The sequence below is a fragment of the Heteronotia binoei genome, chromosome 7 (assembly GCF_032191835.1).
Source record: "Heteronotia binoei isolate CCM8104 ecotype False Entrance Well chromosome 7, APGP_CSIRO_Hbin_v1, whole genome shotgun sequence".
Taxonomy (NCBI): domain Eukaryota; kingdom Metazoa; phylum Chordata; class Lepidosauria; order Squamata; family Gekkonidae; genus Heteronotia; species Heteronotia binoei.
In genome coordinates, this window is record NC_083229.1 from 71088838 (window position 1) to 71115686 (window position 26849).

General features: G+C 44.9%; 1 protein-coding gene across 1 annotated transcript in view; it reads right to left on the bottom strand.

Annotated features, from left to right (window-relative positions):
* Positions 1-286: 286 nt before the first annotated feature.
* The window catches only part of LOC132574736 (chloride channel protein C-like), a 97951-nt gene continuing 71388 nt past the window's right edge, over positions 287-26849 (bottom strand). Inside the window, exons 14-16 of the mRNA XM_060242972.1 lie at positions 5056-5152; positions 3988-4083; positions 287-604 (exon numbers count right to left, since the gene is read on the bottom strand). Of these exons, the coding sequence (XP_060098955.1) occupies positions 362-604; positions 3988-4083; positions 5056-5152 (436 nt within the window). The 3' untranslated portion in view covers positions 287-361. The remainder of the gene's footprint in view (positions 605-3987; positions 4084-5055; positions 5153-26849) is intronic.

A 26849-nucleotide genomic window follows, 5' to 3' on the forward strand; every position in this document is an offset into this window, starting at 1 on the left:
TGCATATATATGCCTCCTTTCCTAGAGCCATGGCACTAATCCAATCCAAAATGAACATCCACACCTCACTTTTAAAGACTGAACACTTTTATCAGTTGACCCAGTCCCCAAGAGAAGAAGCAGTCTGACTTGAGACTGGGAGAGAAAGACCTGTGTGAAATATGAACCCAAAATCTTGATAATTTGTTCATTTCTATAACGTTTCATTATTTGAAATGCATCAACTACATGTTTGGAACCCCACTGCGCAAGGAAGTGGCATATCCATTGTAACAGCCTATTTCCTCTTTCATTAAGAAGAAAGTAGGGTTCCTTTAAAAAAAAAATGACTATAAGGCCTGAAAAACTCAGCATTCTCCATTTAGATTTCCTCCTGGAGTAAAGATTCTTCATCAGAGTGAGGCTGCTGTGATGTCTGCTGGAGCCCCAATTTCTCTTCCAGCTGGAAAGACATCAGATCTTTCCTAGTAATTATTCCAACAACCTGGTTCTGCAAATCAACAACTGTCAGGTGGCGAAGGCCCAGGGACCGAAAGATGATGTATGTTCGTTGCAATGAGAAATGAGCTTGCACTGACACTGCTGATTTGTTTATATATGGTTCCTGTAAAATAAAGACAAAACACGTTAATACAAAAAAAAAAATCATAATGCTACCACATCTGGATTCTCCAATGAAATCTAGGATGGCACAGCGCTATATTTTTTAAAAATCTTAGTTGTACTTTTAAAAGATAAAAATACACAATAATGACTTTCATTTTTACTAGTCAATCTGGTTATATTTACTAGAAAACACCCAGATCATACATGATACAACAGTTAGGCTAGACTCAAAAATTATGCTTGCAACAATAAATGACTGTATATTTACCATGATGTGTTTTATAGCCATGCTTGTGTTACAAAGTCATTTATGACATCCTGCAACATTCTGCAATGGAAGTTTGCACACACAGAGAGAGAGGTACGTCTAGGTGGGGGGCACCATAGTGCCTGAAACTTGAACACTTCAGTGCTCAGGATTCTAGAGTACACAAAGCGAGACTTGCTTCATACATGTAGTTTTTTCATACATGGAAATATTTGCATGTAATCAAAAATGCAAAGAATGGAGATAATGGCACAGGATCCAGTCAACAAAAAAAAATCAAAGCAAAAAAACCCCCCATTTGGCAGTCCTACTTTGCACCATGTTCAGAGAATGGCTGCTGAAAACACCACAGAGAGATTTAGCTCTTTGGGCTGTGCCATTGTTAGAGAGAGCTGCATGAGTCTGGTTGCTAGAAGTGACTTTTTTTGCAACAAATCAGGGCAAAATCTTTGCTGCTGGTCTGAAAGAGAGAAGTGGGGTGTGATTTCTCTGGCACAATCCGCTACTAGACAGTTAAAGGAGTTCTTGAGGCTTGGTGTGATCAACTTGCCTGCACTGGGTAAGGAGATAGATCATTTTGCAGGAAGGAAATGCTTTCAGATGCAAAATTGAATGAATTGTGTAGAAGAAGCTGTAATTTTGGAGTTCAGAGCTGGAAGTAGAGGAAGACTGTCAAGGTGTTCAAGGTTGGGAAAATGTCATTAGCTTTTGTTGAAAGTGGAAGTTATCTAGCCTGTTCTGGATGGTTGTGAAAGTTAGAGACCAGTGGCAGGACAACCAACCTCATTTCCTTCTTTGATTGAGTGATGAGCTCACTGGAACAAGGGAATGCTATTGATGTTGTTTACCTAGATTTCAGTAAAGCTTTTGATGGGTTCCCCGTGATGTTCTGATGGATAAACTAGAGGACTGTGGACTGGACTCTAAGATAGTTAGGTGGATAGGTAACTGCTTGGAGAACTGCACTCAAAGAGTAGTTGTCAATGGCATTACATCTGAATAGAGGAAGGTGTCCATTGGGGTGCCTCAGGGCCTTGTACTTTTCAATATTTTTATCAGTGATCTGGATTAGGGTGTGGAGCAGCTAACTTTTAAATTTGCAGATGATATCAAATTAGGAGGAGCAGTAAATACACAAGAAGATTGGGTTAGAATTCAACGAAATCTGAACATGCTAGAAAAGTAGGCAGAAGTGATGCAATTTAACAAGGATAAGTGCCGAGTTCTACATCTCAGTAAAAATAAGAAACACACATACTAGATGGGGGATACACTTCTGGGTAGCAGTGTGTGTGAACAAGACCTTGGGGTACAGTTGGACCATAAGTTAAATTTGAAAGCCAGTGTGATGCAGAGATAAAAAAGGCAAATGCCATCTTGTGGTGTATCAACAGAGGCATAACTGCCAGATCACAAGATGTCATAGTTCCACTGTACACTACATTGGTCAGACAACACCTGGAGTATTGTGTGCAATTCAAAGAGTAGTTGTCAATGGCATTACATCTAAATAGAGGGAGGTGTCCATTGGGGTGCCTTCAAGAAGGATATGGACAGAATGATGAGAATGCAGAGAAGAGCAACGAGGATGATCAGGGCCTGGAGACCAAACCCTATGAGGAAAGGCTCAGGGACTTGGGTATTTTCAGTTTAGAAAAGAGAAGGTTGAGAGGGAACATGATTGCTCTCTATAAGTATTTGAAGGGCTGTCACTTAGAGGAGGGCAGGGAGCTGTTCCTGTTGGCAGCAGAGGAGAGGACTCGTAATAATGGGTGGGAAGGTACTGAACTGATATTAGGAAAACGATTTTTACAGTAAGAGTTGTTCAACAGTGGAATCGCCTACCAAGAGAGGTGGTGAGTTCCCCTTCACCGGCAATCTTTAAGCAGTGGCTGGACAAACATTTGCTAGAAATGCACTAGGCTGATCCTGCATTAAGCAGGGGGTTGGACTAGATGGCATGTATGGCCCCTTCCAACTCTATGATTCTATGACCGCACTTCCAGTGATGTCAGAGGGTGTGGCCTAATATGCTAGTGAGTTCCTGCTGGGCTTTTTCTACAAAAAAAGCCCTGGTACAATGTCACCTACAAAGTATAGCATAAATCTATTTTGCTGTAAGTACACTAGTAAGAAAGCTAATGTGCATAGTGTTTAATGCCTCAAGTCAAGAAGTATGCTTTGTAACAATCATTCAAGTTTTTTAAGTGCTCACACTAGATTCTTACAGTACACTCTTGATGAGATCGTCCTTTGCTGAATTAAATGTTTCAACTGCCTGGTACAGCACATTCAACTTTTCCACTGATAGTATATTAGAGTACTGTTAAATTATCTGCATTAGTTTCTGATGTTTTTCTCAGCACAAATCAAGGTACTGTTTTGCACAATAAAGCACCCTTAACCACTTGGCTCCAGAGCACCCAATAACCTGCCACCCTCCTACATTTTATAATTAGCTCCAAGACTGACCATCTGTGTGGCATGTTGACACCCAATGCTTGCAGAAACAGACATAAGGAAACTTTTAGCTAGTGTTAAATCAAATGTTGTCATTCGTGGACAACACAGTGTCAATCACTGGTGTATATTATGGTAGTTGCATATAATGGAGTTACATTTGGTTTTTATTGTCTCATGTGACAGTTAAGATTCAATGTGAAAAACTGTCAAATAAAACAGGCACAGGAAGATAGTTCTTCTTCAGTGTTGTGTAAGGTATGGAACCAGAGGGGGGGAAATCAAGAGTGCTGCTATACATTGTGTCTTTGCAATGCTTTGGAACCAAATAATGACTTTTAAATGTTCTGTTCCATTAACATTGCATCCTTTTGCCAATCTGGAACATGTTTTCACTGCAAGTCCCCTTGAAATGGTTGCCTTTGTTGTATTTTCTTTTTTGGCTCATTATATCAACATCTGTTATGTTTATACAATATGAATTAAAACTCAGGAATGCTGTTTGTACTCGGCTACTTTTGTAGCATCCCAGGATTGGCAGTGTTTATGTAAATCAGTGTAGCTGACACAGCCGTCATAAACAGAAGAGAAAATATAACAAACACATTGTTCATGGAGGAAATGTTTGCTTTCAGAACTGGCTTCACTCTTACCAGATTGATGACGAGTTGCTGATACTGAGGGTCTGTACTGTAGCGATCCAATAACATGGTCATCCATTGCTGATCATGCAATTTTTCAACTCTGATCTGGAGTAGACAATATTATAGATCACTGTTATTTTGGGCTCACTTGGTTTATGAACGCCAATTGAGAGTCATAGCAAGTCTGATGATTTCACTGGATTTCTCAGCAATGTTCAGTACCATTATACCCTCCAGGGATCATTTTGCAGTGTTTCTGGTCCTTCTCGAAGTGTAGATCCCAGCAACTGCTGCTGGGAGACTATTATTTCTTTCCATGAGACTCCATATGGAGTTTCTAAGGATACTGATTTTTCTCCCATGTTTTTTAACATCTACATGAACCTGGTGGGATAGCATATGATGGTATATGAAATACGTTGTTGTCAGTATGCTGATGACACTAAGCTCTATTTCTCCTTTTCTTATGGACTAGATGAGAGAGTTGGGGCCCTGAACAGCTGTCTGATGATAACAGTGGATTGGATGAGGGTGCTCAGATCAGCAAATACATAGGATGATGATTGGGAGTGGTACCAACAGATTTCTGGTTTGGATTGCACACATTTTCCATGAAGATTCAGGTTCATAGCTTTGGAATTCTAATAAATCTGGCATTGATGCTGGTACCTTAAGTAATGATATTAGGAACTTAAGCTGTTTTCCCTACAATATATGCTACAGGACCCATTTTTGTGAGCATGTGTGCTCCCTCCAAATACAGTGAGGTGGGGTGAATCCAGCTAGCTTTTTCACTCAATCTTGATTATTTATTCTCATTGTGACAGCCCCCATCATCTGTGTGTGTGTGTATACACACACACACACATTTATCCATGTCCAATAATACCAAGTATAGCCTTTTTGGTGATCAAAGGAAACCCCTCTTCCATTTTTCACCATTGGAAAAGCTGCCTGGATCCAACCCAGTGTGTTATCTACTGCTTAGTTTTTAAAATCATATGTGATTTGTAGATCAAAATGGGCTATTTGCTCCTCACAAAATGAACCTGAAGAAGATAAAAGATGCATTTTTACCTTCTGGTAGGGAAGAATAATTGGAGAAGAATGAGAATCTTCCATTGCCTCAGTTTCAAAGATGGCTTCATTCTCCAGTAGCACACAGAGCTCAAGCCTAGTTTTATGAAGAATATAATCACCAGATAAAACAACCAAATTATTATGAGACTAAGAAACTGGAAAGTTGTGGGTTTTTTGCCTTCAGTGTGGCACTCAACCAAATGGGACAGAAAAGGAATTAGAACAAGTCCAGTTAAGATAATATCAGCAGGTAAGGTAATTTCATTAATTCATGATGTTCAGCTTCATGTACAAGCAATAGGTCTAACCAGATGATCAGGCATATCTGTACATCTGGAAAATGTAATGCCTATTAGTATTTTCTTCCAGTGCAAAAATTATTCCACTGACCTAAAATGCTATTGCATTGCAGCAGATGGATGGGTCCTGTGCTGAAAAAGATGTGACTACTTACTAAGCAATATGGTAGGATCTAACCCAGAATGTACAAGGTTATATTCACCTACTCTTTAGCTCTCTCAAGTGAACTTTCAATAGGCAAACATTTAGTTCCACTTTAAAAAGCATAACTAAGTATAAGTCAGCCATATGAATCACCCCACTAAGATCAGGGGAGGAGGAGAAAGAGGAAATCAGTACTGAATGTAATTAGCAGGCACTTCTTTCAACCAGAAGGCTTAATCAAAGTGGACTATGGTGATAAATCCAGGGTCAGCCTAAGCAGACCTTGGTGATTACCTATACTACCACTCTCAAAAAAAGTGAGAGTATTCTCTTCTGCATGCTAGAAGGGAAACTTGGCATTAATTGTCTTCTGTAATCTCTGTATCTGTTTGCTCTGGTTTTCTATAGCTGCAATGCTGGAACATGGAAGGCTGTTTTTATTTTTATGTTCTTCATTTTGAATGCCTAGTAAGGAAAAAGTTGTTATGGATATTGCCAGAAATATAAGGGAACTGTTGCAGGTCTTGACCACAAGATCATGAAGGATTGTTTCTACAAGCCAGAAATGCAGCTGGCCTAATCTCTATATGCTATATAGGGAATCTAGAGACCCAGAATAGAATGTTCTTGGAGAGGGGTAGGAAACAAAGGAGTAACAAAATAACATGGCCTTTTGAAGACCTGACATAATTTAACCTATATCAAGATAGGGTTGCCAGGTCCAATTCAAGAAATATCTGGGGACTTTGAGGGTGTGACAAGCATAATTGAACTCCAAAGCGAGTTCTGGCCATGACATATAAAGGGACCGCACACCTTCCCTTCATTAGAAATTATGAAGTATAAGGGCACCTTCTTTTGGGGCTCATAGAATTGGACCCCCTGGTTCAATCTTTTTGAAACTTGGAGGATCAGATGCTCTGCTGCAAATTTGGGGTCTCTACTGCAAAAAACAGCCCCTCCAGAGCCCCAGATACCTGCAGATCAATTCTCCATTATGCCCTATGGGAATCAATCTCCAAAGGGAATAATGGAGTGACCAGCAGACATTTCCCTCCTCCCCCTGCTTTCTGATGACCCTGAAGCTGGGTGAGGGCCTCCAAACTGGGGAACTGGCAACCCTATATCAAGACAAAGCATAAGTTGGGTTTTGAGTGCTAGAAGCATTAAAAAGTTAAAGCCAATCCGCCGTGCAAGTACCAGTTGTTTCCAACTCTAGGGTGACATTGCATTAGAGAATGGCAAAATGTCCAACTTCATAAAAGTGTAATTCACTCATACAGTGTATTAGTAGAGGGCCAACAGATATTGGTGTTATGAGAAATTTGTAATCACTATTTTTAAATATGAAATGCTTTTGACCAATGCTTTTTTTGTAGAAAAAGCCCAGCAGAAACTCATTTTCATATTAGGCCACACTGCCGGCCTTGGGAGCATGTGACTGCCACATGGTGGATCGGGCCAGAGCCCTGGTCAGCCCAGGCAGAGCTCCGATCCTGTGGGCTCCTGCAGAAAAAAAGCCCTGTACTTGCCAAAGATTAAAGGCTGAAAAAAGTAAAGTCTAGGGTTTCTTAAGTACAGGCCTATATCTGAATCAGGCCTGATCAGAGTCATCAACAGACTTCTCACTGTTTTCTGTTAAACAGGGGGGAAGGGTTCAAAGTGTTAGTTCCATTAGATCCAGGACTTTTTTTTTTTTTTAGAAATGAATGCATAGAAACACAGTTCTGGCTAACTTGGCATCAGGGGTGTGGCCTAATATGCAAATGAGTTCCTGCTGGGCTTTTTCTATTTAAAAAAGCCCTGGTTAGAGCCAAGCCTAGATAGATCTGCCTGTGTGCAATGTTCAATCAATGATTACACTATCTCAAGAGCTCTAGATTTTTCATGTTAGAAATACAGCATTTTCCGGCTCATACAAGCACACTTCTTTCATTAAAACCACACACTTACATGTTTTACTTCTATAGTTTGCTTTGATAGTAGTGCTTCCAGCAGCTTTTTTAAAAAGAGAGAGTATATGTTTGCAATCATGTGTATGAGTAACGTCACTATTTAGACAGTATTCAGGGCTTTCCCCCTGATTTCTTTCAAAACCATCTCTTGTATAGTCTTCTGCATACAGTCTTTGAATCAGTGTGAGTGTGTTCACATACACACAAATACACACACACACATAAAAGTGCTACTGTGACTATCTGAAGCACACACAAATAGAGACTTTTGTGGTTATGGTATGCAATTCTGCGGGCCCAGTTTACATTACTCTTACGGCAACGACAACTGCAGATTTATACCCCGCCCTTCTCTCTGAATCAGAGACTCAGAGTGGCTTACAATCTTCTATATCTTCTCCCCCCACAACAGACACCGTGTTAGGTGGATGGGGCTGAGAGGGCTCTCACAGGAGCTGCCCCTTCAAGGACAACTCTGTGATAGCTATGACTGACCCAAGGCCATTCCAGCAGCTACAAGTGGAGGAGTGGGGAATCAAACCTGGTTCTCCCAGATAAGAGTCTGCACACTTAACCACTGCACCAAACTGGCTCTCTTACCTATGTTTGCCAATGACTCCCTGTGCCCTCTCTGCAAGCCTGAATTTAAATTGGTGATTAAGATGTTTCCCTGCAGGGAATGGCACAGTTCTTGCAATTTTCATCCCAGTAATATGGAGAACAAAAAGCTTATAACCAGGGCTAGCCCTAGACTGTCTGACACCCCAGGCAAGGCTAACTTCTGGCGCTCCCCCACACTGATAATGTCACCAAGTCACATCGGGGAGCGCCCAATTTGGCTCCCCCAGAAAGCTGGTGCCCTAGGCAATTGCCTAGTTGCCGGGCTGGCCCTAATTATAACCAGAAATGTGCCTCTTCTTGAACACAATGGGAATCGAAAGGTGACAAATGGGAATAAATACAAAATAAAAGAAAATGCAAAGAAAATCTCTACATATCTCTAGTGCACTGTTTCCCATTTGCAGGGTCGGGACTCGGTACCGGGCCACGGAAGCCTCACTTGCAGGTCACAAGAAAAGCCAAAGCTAGCCCCACTCCAAGCAAAGCATGACCTCTGCTCTGCTTTCTTCCTCCCACCATCTCTCTGTTGTGCAGAGAAAAGCTAGCCTTGAAGACTGACACAGGTTGCAAAGCCTAAGCTCCATTTGGCTTCCTTCCTTCTCCCATCTCTGTTGTGCAGAGAGGAGCTGGGCTGCCTCTCCTTCCTTCTCCCACCTCCCAGTGTTTGAGAGAAAAGCTGGCATCCACTGGCACTTTAGATCCATGAAGTGTTCTTCAATGTATGAGCTTTCATGTGCCTTGCAGTATGTTCTTTTGGGGAGATTTCCCCCCGGGAGCCCTGGGTGGCAAAGAAAGGGGGATGTTTTTTTCAGCCATGAGGGGCAGGGAGTGGGCATTCCAATAGTTTTGTTTTGTTTTGTTTTTTACCAAACGACCCCTGGGCTGAATTGTTGCTGGCTGGGGTAATCTGATAGTAAGTAAGGCTTTTTTTCCCCTTTGTCCCCCCTTCTTTCTTTTTCCATCAGCAAGGGATGCTCTGTCTGTATTCTTGGTGCTGGGGGTGGGGGGAAGCAACAGTGGGAGGGCCTCTAGTGCCTTGGCCCCACTGGTGAACAGTCTGGTGCTTTTGTGGCATTGTATGAGAAAATTTTGGACTGGATGGTCCACTGGTCTGATCCAATATGACTTCTTTTATGTTCTTATGTTCTTTCTTTCCATGTCTTTCTTTCTTCCTTTCCTTTCCTTTCCTTTCCTTTCCTTTCCTTTCCTTTCCTTTCCTTTCCTTTCCTTCCATTACATTCTTTCCCTTTCTTTCTTTCCTTCCATTTTTACTGGATGAAACGTTTCTGTTCATCATACTATTGTTGCAGACATAGGAGCTCTGTCAATGAAAAACTGGCACCCCCAGTTGTAGCCAGCTGGCCTTTCTATGAGATTTCTGTGTGAGCCAGTGAACTTCTTTCATCCTTTTTAATATCTACAGGAGGAGTTTAATTTTGGTGTCAGACGGTTGTTAAAAGCAGGACCAGTAAAATGGGGCCAAGTTCATAGTACCATTACTTCCATTGCTGTTGAGATATACAGCAGTAATCACCAATAATCTCCAATAATCTCTTTTTGCCCCACACCCCTAACTCTCATCTTTGGGCTGCTGTTTCAGAGACTTGATGATGTGATAGGAAGGATATACATTACATCAAAGAGTGATCTTGTCATGCTTCCAAAACCTGACTTCTACAGGTTGGAATGAAATAACGGGTTCTTACTTTTCCCTCTTAAATATCAGACATCAACAGAATCTTCTCTCCATACTCTGCTTTACAAACATAGCAGTTGCATCTTTGTTCTGACACAACCTGGCCAACCTTAAATATTTTCACACCTGAAGCAAAAATGCAAAACACTGGTCCTTACCATGTTCTACAGTGCCCTTGTTTAGTTTTTTTTTAAAAAAAATGATAAAGAAATGACAGTGAAAGGTAGAGGCTAAAGAAAGTAGAAAATAGCACCATCTTATAATTTACTACCCTGAAATTACTGCCTCACAAAGTATTATGGCAATGCTGGCCATGGGAGGCTTCTAAAAAAGATAATGGTGCATGCCATCAGATGAACTGAATGCATACAGAGCCAAATTCTTCCCTTCTGCTGTTTCAAAGGAACTGATTTTGCATAGATTATGGAAAGGCATCTGCCTAGAAATTAAAATTATATGACCGTCTGATCACCAAGTCATAAAAAAGACTAATAACAATGGTAGCTTGCTGGAAATTAAAATCTTAGCACTTTCGTTCAGGAGTCAGCTAGTGATTATCTAAGTACAAGCCCATATATGTAAGTTTAGGGGTAAACTAAAGATTCCACATCGCAACAGAATACTAAAGAATGTTAATTTGCTTAGCATAATACCTTACTTGCAAATATGGTCACATCCAGGGCTTTTTTGAGCAGGAACAGAGTTCCGGCAGGCTTGGTGTCAGGGGGTGTAACCTAATATGCAAATGAGTTCCTGCTGTACTTTTTCCTGCAAAAAAGCCCCATGCAAAACAATGGTGATGTCAGAGGGTGTGGCCTAATATGCAAATGAGTTCCTGCTAGAATTTTCTACAAAAAAAAAACCCTAGTCATGTTTCACATTATTCCACATTGGTCTGAAATAAACCCAGCAGAATTCACATAGCAGCTGGGCTTCATAAAAAACTGGATAGTGATAAGGACACATGTCCATGCAATACATATACCTCAGTTATGAGCAAGGTTTATTTTGGAACACCATTAATGAAAAACCATCCAAGGCCACATTCAAGAGGGAAAAGTAAGAACCCGTTATTTCATTCAGACCTGTAGAAGTCAGGCTTCGGAAGCATAACAAGATCACTCCTTGATGTAATGTATATCCTTCCTATCACATCATCAAGTCTCTGAAACAGCAGCCCAAAGATGTTTCTTGCACAACACTTTGGGCTTAACAGGAAGTTCTAGGGATCAGATGGGCAACTGGCAATTGTTCCTCTACTCTTTATTTATTTAGAAAGCAAGAAAGCCCTTTAGGAAAGGAGTTATTTTCAAAGATAGCCTGGCAAAGGCTAATAGCACTTTAATTTTATGGTATTAGTTACAAAACAGGACATTTAAAAAGACACACAGTTAAGATAACACATTTTTACCCAAACAGCCCACATTATATACTGCTCCTTCTAGTGACCTATGCTAAATTTATCAACAAAGAAAATACCACCAATTCCACCAACACAACTGAGAGAAAACCCCTTTATTTAAGGATATGGTCAATACAGAAATGATAGGGAAAGTCCCTTCAAGGTAGGTATGAAGTACACATAAAGTAGATTGAACAATTATATTACATTTGAGGTAAACAAAAAAATATGTCCTGTTTCATTCTGTAGTATGACAGCCAGTTTGGTGTAGCAGTTAGTGCTTCAGAGCAGGGTCTGCTAGACCCAGATTCTTGCTCTGGAAGCTCACTGGGTGATTTCAAACCAGTCACAGACTTTCAGCCTACCCTACCTCACAGGGTTGTTGTGCAGATCAAAAGGGGTGAGGAGAATGATGTAAACTACTTTGATCCTCACTGTGGAGAAAGACTGGCCTTTTTCTAGGTAGAGGCTGCAGGGAGGGGGAGGAGATAGAAAGTTGGTCAGAGGGAATTATAAAGATAGGTAGAGGGTTGGCTGGGAAGGAAATAGGGTTGTCAACTCCAGGTTGGGAAATTCCTGGAGATTTGAGGGGTGCAGCCTGGAGAGGGTGGGGATTGAGGAGGGGTGGAACCTCAGACAGATACACTGCCATAGACTCCACCCTCCAAACCAGCCACTTCCTCCTCAGGAACCTTTTTTGCCAATCTCCAGGTGAGGGCTGGAATTACAACTGCCCTCCAGATGGCAGAGATCACCTCCCCTGGAGAAAATGGTTGCTTTGTAGAGTGGACTCTGTGTCATTATACCCTTCTAAGGTCATTTTCCTCTGCTTTGGTCTCCACTGGGGGAAAAGACTATTTTTCCTAAGCTAAAACAAAAATGTGTGAGACAGAGGTTAAAAATTGTGAGCTAGCTCACACTAACGCAGCTTAGAAGGGACACTGGTAGAGGCTGTGGGGAGGGGGGGAGGAGATGGAAAACTGAAGTCAGATCACTTCCCCTACAGAAAACGGCCACCTTGAGATGCACACTCTATGATATACCATAACACAACCATGCCAGACCAAAAAAGATAAATCACGCCACAAACACATGTTGATGCTAAAAGCCACAAGGCTGAATATGGCAGGAAAAGGCGGCAACAATGCACTGCGGATGAAAGGAATGCTGAGCACCAGCATCTACATGATCATCAGCATGCTATGATGCCACAGCAAACTGACACTGAGTGCCCAAGGCTGGGCCTCTTTTTAGAGCCCATTGTATATATTTACATAACGGGCCTTATTTCTAGTTATTTATAAGCCAACAACATTTTCAATTTCTGATGACTCCATCACATAGGTGAGTAGTCTTTCAATACATACCTAACATTTCCCTCATGCCCATACTTGCTTAATAACAGTCCACTCTTCCATCAAAGCCAGGCTTAGGCTACAAGTTGCTTTTAATATGCCCCACAGTAGTTTAATGCACAGACCATATCACTACAGCCACTCTGAAGAGCTCTGTATACCTGTGTGGTTATTTTCATAACAAAGAAGACCCTTTAGTTTTAAACAACGAGAACTTCTGGCAGAAACATTTCACATTCAAGATCCATAAGAACTGTACCCCAGAACATCTGTACTCTCAGAAACTTGTAAATTTTTTAAAGCTGCAGGAAAAATATTCATTTAAAATACCTTTGCAAATGAATAATAGACAACTCCGATGCTTACTTTTATTTATAAACCTTTTCCCATGCTTTCTATGACCTTCAGAGTAACTAAGTCAGCAGTTCCATACTGGAACTGTATTCCAGGGGAAAGCATAGCTTCCAAAGAAATCAAGTGACAGTGACATTCACATAAAGCAGTATATAAAGCAGTAACAATGGCAAACAAATGTTCCAGCTTCATACATTACCATTTGAATGATCAGGAGGTATAATAGCTCCATGCAGAGACTGAGGGAAGTTGTAATACCCTGGCAGAACTACTGCAGGGCAAAGGCATTGTACTAGTTAAGTCACAGGAAATGGGAGGGGAGGCTTCATAAGACATTTGAGGATTAATAACCATTTAAAAGAAATTGAGTTGTCATTACTGTCTCATTCAACTGCATTTCTCTCTCTCTCTCTCTCTCTCTCTCTCGGCTTGGCTTCGCGAACGAAGATTTAAGAAGGGTGCAATAGTCCACGTTTGCTGCAGGCTCGCTGGTGGCTGACAAGACCAATGTGGGACAGGCAGGTCCGGCCACAGCGGCTGCAGGGAAAAGTCTGATTTAGGGTTGGTCATTTACCTTCAACTATAAACACGGCAATTGTTATGATGCTGACTGAACTTATGGAAATGTCAAATGATCAAAAGGGTAGTATATACATTCCTTTAATAAATAAGAATGTGGCTTGCCATTTAACAGTAATATGTTTTGGAAATTATCTTCCCTCCTCTCCTCTCATACATGGCTATTATCTGTGTCATCTGTGGTCTGATATAGCTATGGGTTAAATCAGGGTGGATCTTGATTCATAGACAAGAAATAAACCTGAGTGCATGGTTCAGACAGGAAATCATAGTTGGTTCTACATCAGAAGTCTTCAATTCTTCAGCCATGTGTGGTGGAAGAAAAAGAGAAGGTATAAAGCCTACTTTCAAAGGGACAAACTATGGTTTGTTATTACATCAGAGTGCAGCCACTGAATAATGCAAAGGAATTTCCTAGGGAAAAATAGTAGCTCATATATGTCATCTCATTGTAACACATCCTTCTCTAAAGCAGCATATATTCAAAGCACATAGTTTACAATGGGCGCATTCACACTACATGAAATAATGCGTTTTGCAATTGGATTTTTGCTCTTCTTACACAGTAAAAATCCAGTTGCAAAACGCATTATTTAGTGTAGTTTGAATGCACCCAATGATGAAACACACTTGTCCTCAAATAATTTTGGCTTACTAAACTTTTTACTTTGCCAACTTCAGAAAAATTATACCCAATAAACCATTCTAAAATATACATAGATGTAACATTTTGGATCAATTAATTTTCTCTTAAAAGATGTTACTGTATAATGCAGCTTTACATTTTCAACTTTGTCATATTTTCTAAACTATGATCTCTTCGATTTACTTTCAGTTATATGACATTGCACTTTACTGGAGGGAAAGCATGTATTAGCTAAACAATGTAGCTTGGATTTAGTGTTCCCATGCATCATTATGAAAATGTTTGTCTCAGCAATAGTGTCGTTATTGTTATTGAGAACAGCTGCTCTGCCATTTCTTTCTAATGCAGACAACAAGAGCCATTTCTTACCAGTTGGGCAGCATATCAACAGTTAGAAGTCTGAACTGGGGTAAGTGTCACCAATAGTGCCATCCTAAGCAGGCTTACACCCTTCTAAGGCCATTGACTTCAATGTGTTTAGAAGGGTGCAACTTTCTTTAGGATGGCACTGCTAATCCACAATATTCTGGAAATTGCTTTCTCCTGTTGAAAAATATGTTCAAACACAAATGCAGTTTTATTCTTTTGGGCTCCTAAAGACTCCTCAAAGCTGAAATGGAAAAACTTTGATCCTGAGCATGTACATAAGCAGTGCTTTATTTACTCATGCAGTCACTGGCAACACTTGACCCTTACACCACTTAGCCTATAGCATGGAAATCCATGGTTTCCAACAGTTGGAAAAACTTGTTTGTGATGTTTTATTTTCTGGGAAAACAGAAGCAGGCTGGATTGTGAAGAAAAACTCAAAGCCTCTGAAAACATTTAATTTCGTTCTAGGGACTCAGACAAACTCAGAATGTAAAGGAAAGCAGGAGAAGATTATCAGCAATTTCTGATCATTCAATTCCTGAAGCCTTTAAAATAGGGAGGGAAATAACTTGAGCTTATTTAATTAGTAATAACTTTGATGAGCAGTCACTCAAGAGAGAAGCAATGCTGGCTTTGTAATACAGCCTTAACCAAAACTAAGTAAAAGAATTCTGCCATACAACTGAAACTGACAGAAGTTTTTTGTTTAATACTATAAACCAAGTCTGGCTTATTGCCAGTTTCAGATTGGGTAAGTTTCTGGCAGTGCTCTCATATTTTGGAAAAAAATAGTTTGCCTGAAATATAATAATTTCCATCAAGCACTGAAATTTCAATGAGATCCTAGGTTTGGTGGAGAAAAAGGGTTCCTTAAGTAATTAGAAGTACCCAGAAAGGTGGGCAACTGGCCAGATCTTTCACTCCTTTCACAAAAATGGCAACAGTTTCTCTTTATAGATAAAGTGTTTTTGTACTTCCTTGGAAACATGAGAAAGCATGGTGTAACCGGCTTCTTCCAATTAGGGTTGCCAGGTCCACTTCAAGAAATTTCTGGGAACTTTGGGGGTGGAGCCAGGAGACTTTAGGGGTGGAGGCGGAAACAAGGATGTAACAAGCGTAATTAAACTCCAAAGGTTGTTTTATCTTGCTCCAGCACCCTAACTAATGCTTTGCAAGATCTGGCTGAGCTGAGCACAAGGAAAGGAAGAGAGAAAGATTAGACTACTGGAGAAAATGACCTGCAGGCTGGCAATTACTGAAGCAGCTATCAGCATGCTGGCTTGATTATACAATCTGTTAAGTGAGTTTGCTTCAGTCTTGGAGTCCAGCCAATCCAAGAGTGCTGTTTGCTATGCTCAGATTTCCCTGTGCCCCTAGTGGCTGCAGCCAGAACTACATTTTAAAACAAAAAAAGACATTTGGCTGGACACAGTATAATGCTGGCTTCAAGGGCCCTCCAGCTTACTTCCTCCAGCTGCGCCTTGGGTGGACCACACCCCTCCACCCTTGGTACACCACTGCAATATGGAGCTCACAATGGAGAGAGAAAGAGAGTCCCTCTAAGCATGCTCATTTCATTTTTAATCAAAGGCAACTCATCATACATCAGCTGAATATTAATAGTGAGGGTGCTTTTCAGCTATTGAAAGTGAGCTAGTATGTGACTTTTAGGATCTTATGGAGAGACAGTCTCTCCAGTCTTTAGACTAGAGATAGTCTTTAGTAATCCATATCTATTAATGTACAATCCCTACATCTCAAATAAACAGCTAATCTCCCCACAATACCTAGAATTGTTTGGTTTAAATCATTTGTTAAATCATGTGGATATGAGATATGTACCTTTACCTTTTTATTCCCATTGTCTTCCAATTTCCTGTGGTATTTGTACAAATTTTAAACACTCCTTCACCACTGAAAAGTGATATGGAGTTCAAAATCGGAAGAGTGAGTTAACAAGGGAAGGAATAAACCAAGCATTTTGGCTCAATCATTTATTAGCATCAGTTCTTGGTTTATTGCTTTGGACAGCTGAGAAATAATTGAGGGGGTTAAGCTTATTTAATGTAACATTTTCAACCTGGTGGACTCTACAGTTTGTGAGCCATCAGTGCTCTATTTCTTTGGACACTTATTAAGAATGTTTAGTGGAAGTAGCAACAAGAAGTCTGGAGTTTCTTCTCACGTTATATTTTTTGGCATTCATCTAAACATGTAAAGTACTATTATGAAAAAAATACTTATATGAACTAGAGCATCAGATAATAAGTATACCTCTCAGAGAGACAAAAGCAACTAACTCTGAGGCACAGGCAGTGTTTCCACTATTGTGTGAAACTGAGTGTGTAACAAGGAATAAATGGTTGAAATATACCCACTTCTGTGCCATACAATGTAGAACAGTAATCTTGACATGTTAGAAAAGGTCATTAATATGGTTTAAAAGAACAAGATTGGAATCACTTTCATATAATTCAACCAAATACGTACTTCAAGGATTCAGCTATGATTATTAAACATGTATTTCTCATTTTAAGAAATAGTTTTATTTTATTAATTTGAAATGCCCAATTGATGCAAAGAAGATATTTAATAACATCTTTAATTCTTCAAGACAAACTGTTTTTTAAAAAAAGAAAAACAGGCAACCCAATGTTTGGAAAACAAAGGAGACAGTCATCTGGCTAAAAAAATAAGATGCTCTCTGTAGTGTATCAGTAACAACATGCGCCCCACGCAGAGGCAACTGGGCGGTCCCAGAAGCCTCCAGCGCAGGGCGCGGAATCACCCGCCAATCAACAGTTGCGGCGGGAAGTTCAACAGGTCAGGATTGGCCTGACCGACCCAGTAGGCTGTACCGGGAATTGTATATAAGCGGGGCCCGGCCCGCGTGCTCGCTCTCTTGCAACGTGCTCCTAATAAACTATGTTGCCCTACTCTCGTCTCCGCTTCGAGTACGTTACACTGGCGACGAGGATGGGATCTTAGCCTCAGCGGCTACCACGGAGATCTAGGGCAACCACGAGTCCTGACCGCCGCCGCCATGGCCACACAGAACAGAACCACCGGCTACATCGAGACATTCGACCCCGCCAATCCCGAGGGCTGGGAGTCCTACGCGGAGCGGGTCGAGTTCTACCTCAGGGCCAACAAGGTCACCGACGCCGGCACGAAGAGGGATGTTCTCCTGAGCGTTTGCGGGGCAGCCACGTTCGAGATCGCCAAGGGTCTCTCGGCGCCCGCCCGCCTCACGGAGAAGTCCTACGAGGAGATCATCAGGCTCCTCACCGGCCACTTCTCGCCTCAGCCTTCACGGGTGGCCCGCCGGTTCCTGTTCCACAGAAGGGACCAGGCAGTGGGGGAATCGGCCGCCGACTACCTGGCGGCCCTCCGCAAGATCGCCGGGAACTGCAACTTCCCCCAGCTGGAAGACACCCTGGCCGACCGATTCACGTGGGGCCTCCGCGACGAGAGGCTCCAGCAGAAGCTCTTCGCCAAAGAAGAGCTCACCCTCCAGAGCGCCTTCAGCGAGGCGGTGGCGTTCGAGAGGACCTCCAGGACCTTCCCCAAGGCCCGGACAGAAGCCGCCCACCACGAGGAGCTGGACCACGACTGCCCAGAGGAGGAAGAAGCCCACCAGCTGCACCGCCCAGCCGGGCCACCCAGCAGAGCCGCCCAACGCCCCCGAGCGGCCGAATGACCCCCAGCGACGGAGAGGGTCCCGGCCACCAAGTGCGCCAGCTGCGGCGACCCCCACGACAAGCGGGACTGCCGGTACCGGACCTGGGACTGCCGGAGCTGCGGAAAAACGGGCCACATTGCGAGGGCTTGCCGAGCCAAGCCCAACCGCCGGAGGCCGACCACGCATCACGAGTCGGCGGAGTTCCACTCCACGGACTCCACGTCCCTGCAGGTACTGAACTTGCCCCTCTCCACCCCCGATAAAATCAAAATGGCGGTCCTCATCGAAGGGAACCCCTGCCAAATGGAAGTGGACTCTGGTTCCTCCATCTCCATTATAGCGGAGGAAACCCTGAGGAAGCTGTGTCCCCCCCAGCGGCTGCAACTAAGGCCGGCGAACTTCATACTCCGGGACTTTCAGAAGAATCCGGTGCAAATCGCGGGGTGGGCGCGGGTGCAAGTCGAGCGGGGGTCCTTCCACGGTCCACTGGACATCCTGGTGGTAAAGCGCCAGCTTACCACCCTGCTAGGACTGGCGTGGTTCAAACCCTTGGGGATCCGGTTGGAAGGGGTGGGGCAAACCCTAACACCTAGGGGGTTCGGGGAGATATGCCAAGAGTTCCCTGACGTGTTCGATGGTTCTCTAGGGAGCTACAAAGGGCCGGCCATCTCCCTACCGCTAGACCCCACGGTCAGGCCGATTCGGCTCAAGGTGAGGAGGGTCCCGTTCGCTTTAAAGCCAAAAATAGAGGCCGAACTAGACCGCCTCACAGCCCAGGGAGTCCTGGAGCCCGTGGACTACACCACCTGGGAGACCCCCATCGTAACCCCTATCAAGCCAAACGGGGAGGTGCGGATCTGTGCAGACTATAAATGCACAATAAACAAGGCACTGCAGGATAACCCCTACCCAGTGCCGGTGGTGAGCCACGTTCTGGCTGCCCTAGCGGGGTCCAAGATCTTCAGGAAGCTGGACCTGGCACAGGCCTACCAACAGCTCCCGGTAGATGCTAAGACGGCGGAAGCCCAAACTATAGTGACACACAGGGGGGCCTTCCGGGTGAGGAGACTTCAATTCGGGGTTAGCGTCGCTCCCGGGATCTTCCAGAGTATAATGGACGCTCTCCTGAAAGGGATCCCCGGAGTCCAGCCGTTTTTTGATGACGTGCTAGTCGCCGCCCCGGACCCCGAAGAATTCGGCAACCGCCTAAGAGAGGTACTCCGCCGGTTCCAGGCAGCGGGGCTCAAAGTCAAGAGGGAGAAATGCCTGCTGGGGGTCCCACGGGTGGAGTTCCTGGGGTTCGCCGTAGACGCAGCGGGAATCCACCCAACGGAAGAAAAGACCCGAGCCATTGTGAAAGCGCCAGCCCCCACCTGCAAAGCGGAGCAACAAAGCTTCTTGGGGGTGCTTAACTTTTACCATTCATTTCTCCCCCACAAGGCGGCCCTAGCAGAGCCCCTGCACCGCCTGCTGGACAAAAAAGCCCCTTGGGTTTGGGGCAAACGCCAAGCGGCCGCGTTTCAGGCAGTCAAGGATGTTTTGGTGTCTAATGCGGTGCTCCACCATTTTGACGAGGGCCTCCCCGTCATCCTGGCTTGCGATGCGTCGCCATACGGGGTGGGAGCAGTCCTGGGGCACCAACTCCCCGACGGGAGGGAGGTACCGGTCGCATACTACTCCCGCACACTGACACCAGCCGAGCGCAACTACGCGCAAATAGACAAGGAGGCTCTGGCAATCGTGGCGGGGGTCCGCAAGTTCCATGAATACCTGTATGGGCGGAGGTTCACCATAACTACGGACCACAAGCCCCTCTTAGGCCTGCTGGCCCCCGACCGTCAAACCCCCCAAATACTGTCGCAGCGCGTGTTGAGGTGGAACCAATTCCTCAACTCCTACACTTACACACTGGTACACAGGGCCGGCAAGGCTATGGGTCACGCGGACGCACTCAGCCGCTTGCCGCTTCCGGAAACGGGTCCAGACCCCGCCCCCGCACACCAGGTCATGCTAATGGAGAGCCTCCCGGAGCCGCCCCTACACGCAGCGGAGGTCGCCAAGGCCACCCAGAAACACAAGACACTAGCACGGGTGCTCGACTGGGTGGTGAGGGGCTGGCCGGAGGGGAACATGGGGGAAGAATTCAAGCTGTATAAGACCAGGAGGGAGGAACTAGCAGCCCACAAGGGGTGCCTGTTATGGGGAAGTAGGGTGGTGATTCCGCCCCCGCTGCAAAAGCGTGTCCTAGAATCCTTACATGAGACCCATCCCGGCATAGTCCGAATGAAGGCCTTGGCCAGAAGCTACATCTGGTGGCCGGGGATGGATGGGGAGATAGAGAGCTGGGTCCGACGGTGCCAAACGTGTCAAGAGTCGCGGCCCGAACCTCCCAGCGCCCCCGCCACTAGGTGGGAGTCAACCCGGAAACCATGGTCGAGACTCCACCTCGATTTCGCGGGGCCATTCCAGGGGCAGATCTTCATGATAATAGTGGACGCCTACACCAAGTGGTTGGAGGTCATCCCCGTAGGGTCCACCTCATCCGCCGCCGCAATCCGAGCGCTGCGCAGGGTCTTATGCACACACGGTATCCCGGACACCATAGTCTCAGACAACGGGACCGCGTTCACGTCTGCAGACTTCCAGGCATTCCTCCATAGATACCTGATTAGGCACATAAGATCTGCCCCCTTCCACCCAGCCACCAACGGCCAGGCGGAGCGGATGGTCCGCACCACGAAAGAAGCCCTGGGCCGAATTGTGCAGGGTGACTGGGACCACCGATTAGCGGCATTCCTTTTCGACAATAGGGTCACCCCCAACCCGGTCACAGGGGTGAGCCCGGCAGAGCTCCTAATGGGACGCAAGCTGACAACCCGACTGGACAGACTACACCCCGACCGGGCGTCAGACACCCGCGAGAGCCCCGAGGTTCGGGACGCAGTCAGGGGGTTCTTTGCGGGCGACCCAGTTTACGCCCGGAACTATGCAAGGGGGCCTGATTGGGTGGCGGGCCGAGTGCTACGAGTGACGGGGTCCCGCCACTATGATATATCAACCGAGGGGGGCCAGGTATTACGGCGGCACATAGACCAGTTGCGCCGCCGCACGCTACCGGAGGAGGCGTGGTCCGGGGAGGGGCCAACCGAGAGCCGACCTGAGGACGAGGCCCCAACGCCCATCACGCCGACGCAGGGAACACCAGAACGGTCCGAGCCCGAAAGACCCGCTGAGCCAGCCTCGCCGCCTCCGGCCACACCACGGGCCGCCGAAGCACCAACCGCGGAAGCAGCGCCTCCCCCACCGGACCTCCCTAGACGGTCCACCCGGGAGCGCCGACCTCCCGCGTATCTCAAGGACTATGTTCCTTAACTAGGGGGGGAGGGGTGTAGTGTATCAGTAACAACATGCGCCCCGCGCAGAGGCAACTGGGCGGTCCCAGAAGCCTCCAGCGCAGGGCGCGGAATCACCCGCCAATCAACACTTGCGGCGGGAAGTTCAACAGGTCAGGATTGGCCTGACCGACCCAGTAGGCTGTACCGGGAATTGTATATAAGCGGGGCCCGGCCCGCGTGCTCGCTCTCTTGCAACGTGCTCCTAATAAACTATGTTGCCCTACTCTCGTCTCTGCTTCGAGTACGTTACACTCTCAAATTGTTCCTGTTTTTCTAGGCATGTCCTATATTCATACAACAAATGTACAACTTCTTGATGTTCACTCTTCAAAACTCAGATAGAAAGGAAGGAGAAATGCAGTTCTCAGCAGAGATTTACCAAATAAAAGGAAATTGAGATTAAAGAAAAACAGAAAATGGAAGCAATTGCCAAACATTCCTAGAGAAAGTGTGATCATGCCAGCAAAACCAAAACTGTGTATGATGAACACAAGATGTAATGTCTGGTAAGTGCAGGACCAGATTAACAAGGCCTCCGTGCTGAACCAACATTGTATCAAACAGAAGTAAGCTTATTTAAAACCTAGATAAGCACAATGTCAGTTGATTCTACACTTCACTTGAGCCTTTTCTTTTTTTCTTCTTCTAGTTGGAGGAGTCTGGGTTGTCCCCCCCACTCCCGACTTCTTCTTTCTGGGTATGCTTTGTAACAAGGCTCATTTGGTCACTGTATTTCCCCTAAATAAGTAATGGTTGCATCAAAAGGGATAATGTAGTGACTCCATCAGGGTCTTTTAGGCCAGACCTGCCACAGTGCAGAACTCTCAAGCAGCTGCTTTGGAGCTGGCAGGCTGAATTCTAACCTTCTTTGAAGCAACACAATTTCCATTTATTAATTCTCCTGAAACAACCTTCATTCTGGAGATCCCAGTTCCTGGCTAAGTTTCACTACAAGATCAAACATCTTCATTCCATAAAGTTAGGCTTTTCGTCATGTTGTTTGTTCTCTTCTACTGCCATAAAGTATTTTGTATTTACAAATGCCAGATGCCTTCCTAAGTGACTAAAGAAAGTCTTTAAAAATAAATAAAAATATTTAAAGAGTCCTGGAATATTTGCACAGTTCTATTCTTTGTGCAATGGTGTTCTTGCAAGCTTAGGGTTGCCAGGTCTGTGTTGGAAAATATCTGGAGACTTCGGGGGTGGATCTGGGAGAGGGTGGGGTTTGGTGAAGGGAGGGGTCTCAACATACAATGCCATAAAGTCCATCCTTCAAAGCAGCCATTTTCTCCAGGGGAGCAGATCTCTGCCAGCTGAAGATCTGTTGTAAAAGTGGGAAATCTCCAGGCCCTACCTGGAGGCTGGCAACCCTAGCTTATATCATGGTAATTATAAAGAAAATATTTTGTTGTTTATAAAATTTCTGTTTACCTGCATAACATTTTTCTCACATTATATAAGTTTGCCACAAAACTCTCTTCTCTCTTACCGTTTTCGCACATAGCTTACCATGGGGTCACATTCCTATTCTCTCCACAGCGTCCGTCAGATTTCCATTATCTGCGCCGAAGTTACAGGAAGTGCTGCAGCTTTTGTGTAGCAAACGTAAACCGCTAAAACCCAGTTTACATTTGCTGCGCAAAAGCCGCGGCACTTCCTGTAACTCCGGTGCAGATAATGGGAAATCCAACAGATGCTGCAGAAAGAACAGGAACGTGACCACGTGGTAAGCTGTGTGCGAAAACGGTTTCTGTTTGAAGCCTAACTTGAAGAAGGAACATCAGTTTTTGTGGAAATGCGAGACACTGTGAGACAAAAAAACAACCCACATGTATTGTTACACTGTCCCCTGCCTTGCTGCTAGACCTTGAAGTGGAGAAGCCTGCTTTCTTTGGCTCTTGTTTACTGAAGCAAGCAATCACAAGCACTGCAGACACTGCTATACCATCTGAGCTGTGACATGTTTTATCTTGAAAACATTCACTCAAGTAAAAGAACAAAGGGAGACTGCTGTTGATTTTTTGTCTATCAAGTTAACTATCTCAGTTTTATGATCAATTTGATCACATGTCTTTCCGCAAAGATTTCTAGTAAACATCAAAGTGTCTTGAAGCTTCTGCCTGTTTCAAAGAGAGCTTCACAACAAAAGATCATTTAGAGTTCATTTTCTTTCACTGGATTTATAAGAAATAGTAAAACTATTAATTTAAATTATTCAGTTTGTTTTGTTTGTTTCATTCCCATTGGTTCTGATGTACAATGTTGGCTCTTTCCTCCATCTCACTGAGATGAAATTCTTACAGTTACTACTTATTCCCCCAAGGGATCCTTCCTGTCAAAATTCAGATAGATTAAAAAGTGTCACTGTTTTATACGCAATGGAAATTCTTGTAAAAACAGGCAAATGGAGGCATTTGGCAACTGATGACATAACGTAGCATAGCACAGGCCATATAATGATATATATTTTTAAAAGCTATTGGACAGGTATCCCATTTAAAAGAAGTGGTGTGATCTTGGTACTGGCATACAAGGATCACGGGAGGATACAGCTTGCAGTCACCACTCAGCTCCTGACACTGCTGTGTAAGCTTTTTTTCTCCTTTCCCTAAGGCTCAATCATTTTATTTTTATTTATTTAATTTATATCCTGCCCTTCCCACCGAAGGCAGGCTCAGGGCGGCTCACAAACCAAGGGTCGACACAAACACATTAGTGTGACCAGTACAATAAACAATAAAAACATAAAACATAAAATCAATTTAAAACATTTGCATGTGCTACTATCATAATTTCAGGCAGCGATTTAAATTCTGGTGGTTAGCTATACTCTGAGGACTCAGGATCGCCACAGCGTAGTGAAGTAGGTCATTGGTGGTGTTCTAATGGGCCAGTCCCATTGCTGCAGATGTTACCAGTCATGTAAACGCCTGGAAGAAGAGTGCTGTTTTGCAGGCCCTGCGGAACTGTAAGAGCTCTCTCAGGGCCCTAACCTCCTCTGGCAACTCATTCCACCAGCTAGGGGCAGCAACGGAAAAGGCCCTGACTCTCATTGTTTTGAGCTTTACTTCTCTGATGCTGGGAACTGTCAACAGGTTTTGATACCTGGACCGAAGTGCTCGCTGGGGCATGTGCAGGAAAAGACGGTTCCTAAGGTATGCAGGACCCTGGCCATATAGGGCTTTAAAGGTAATGACCAGCACCTTGAAGCGAATCCGGTACCCTATCGGTAGCCAGTGCAGCGCTTTCAGAACAGGCTGGATGTGTTCCCATAAAGGAATTCCCATTAACAGTCTGGCTGCAGCATTCTGCACTAGTTGAAATCACCAGATTTGGGACAAGGGCAGCCCCATGTAGAGAGCATTACAGTAATCCAATCTTGAGGTGACCGTTGCATGAATCACTGTTGCCAAGTTGTCACATCCGAGAAAGGGGACCAACTGCTTTGCCATCTGCAGATGGTAAAAGACTGACTTGGCAGTGGCAGCTACTTGGGCCTCTATTGTTAATGAGGGATCCAAGAGCACCCCTAAGCTTTTAACCTTGGATGCCAGTGTGAGCTGGGCTCTGTCAAAGGTCAGTAAATGGACCTCCGGTCCCAGACAGTGGCGACTCAGATACAGGACCTCCATCTTCATCGGATTTAATTTCAGTCTACTCAGCCTGAGCCACGCCACCACAGCTTGCAATGCTGCGGACAGATCTTCTGGGGTGGAGTTGGACTGGCTGCCCATCAGCAGATAGAGGTGGAGTTCCCTAATCCGTAAAGTGAGCTGTGCCTACTGGGGCATTGTGATTTCTTTCTGTGTTGCTAACTGTAACCTTATATATATAATTTGCTAATACTGTTGGCAAAATAAAGCTCTCCCATTGGCTTAGAGGTGCATTCCATGCACTCCAGAAACCACTGCCCCATCACGACTCAGTCAGTATCTCTGACCTCCCATTGGCTGACTCCTCTGTCCCCCCCACTGCAGCCCTGGGAATGCTGAACAAACCAGTCTTACCTCAGAGACAGCCACATCTCCATCTCTTCTCTGTGTCCTCTCTGTCAACTGGCCTCATGAAAGGTGTTGCTGGCAACAGATCTCTGCCACCCCATCAACAGCCCACCAGGGCCAGATATAAGGAGGGGACAGAGGGGGGGGGCTTGCCCTGGGCGCCGACAGAGGGGGATCACCAAATTGGGTATGGAGTCCATTGTATTCTATGGGACCATGATAGAATGGCCCATAAGTGGGTGCCTTTTTTAATTTTGCCCCCCCCTCAAAAAACATGTAGATCCGGTCCTACAGCCCAGACAGAAAACTTCCCAGAACACACAGCCTCCAAAAGCCGTAGGAATAGCTAGGGAGCTGCTGCCGTCATAATGCAACTAGGCAGCAAGATCTGGTGCTGCTGGGAGCATTTCCTCAGAGGCATGACTGCCACCTTTCCTGTCACTCCTTCTCTCCCTCCTCCCCTCAGCCTTGTCCCTAGCCAGAGGCTGTTGCTAGACGACCAACTTCTTTCAGTAAAGGTGAACAGAATGGGATACAGTCCTCCAAAGCAGTTCTTTTCTCCAGGATGGGGAGAGAGATCTGTTGTCTGGAGTTCAGTCATGATCCCAGCAGATCTTCATGTTCCACTTGGAGGTTGGCTCCACTAGGCCTGGCAGCACCCTCTGGGTGACTTGATGACACCTGGCTGCCATGACTTAACTAGGCCTAGCTGCTTCCTCTTGTGCAGTAGCAGCCCCACTTTGACAACCAGTGTGACTTAGCAGTTGCCAACTCTAAGTTGGGAAATTCCTGGAGATTTGAGGGGTGGAGCCTGGAGATGGTGAGTTTGAGGAGGGGTGGGACCTCAGACACATACAGTGCCATAGATGTACCCTCCAAGTCAACCATTTCCTCCTGGAAAACCACTGTTGCCAATCTCCAGGTGAGGGCTGGAGATCACTCAGAATTAAAACTGCTCTCCAGATGACATACATCAGTTCCTCTGGAGGTGGGGGGGAGTGAATGCCTTCACTTGGGTGGGTGGGAAGACAGCAAGGGTGGGGCACACTCTCCCAATGCCTCTGTTTTCCTGTTTGTTTTCCTTCACAATGGGTCTTATTCCTAGTACATATACTCAGAGATGCTGCCCAATTATTGCTGCATGGCAATTTCCCCATTCAGTGACCCCACCAGATGATTCCTAGAGTCTCAGAGCACATGTGAAAGCCATGTGATTCTGAGGGGCAGGACTGCAGTAAAAAGGATGAAGAGAGCAAAACACTCCTTTTCCTTTTTTTTCCAGTGAACCA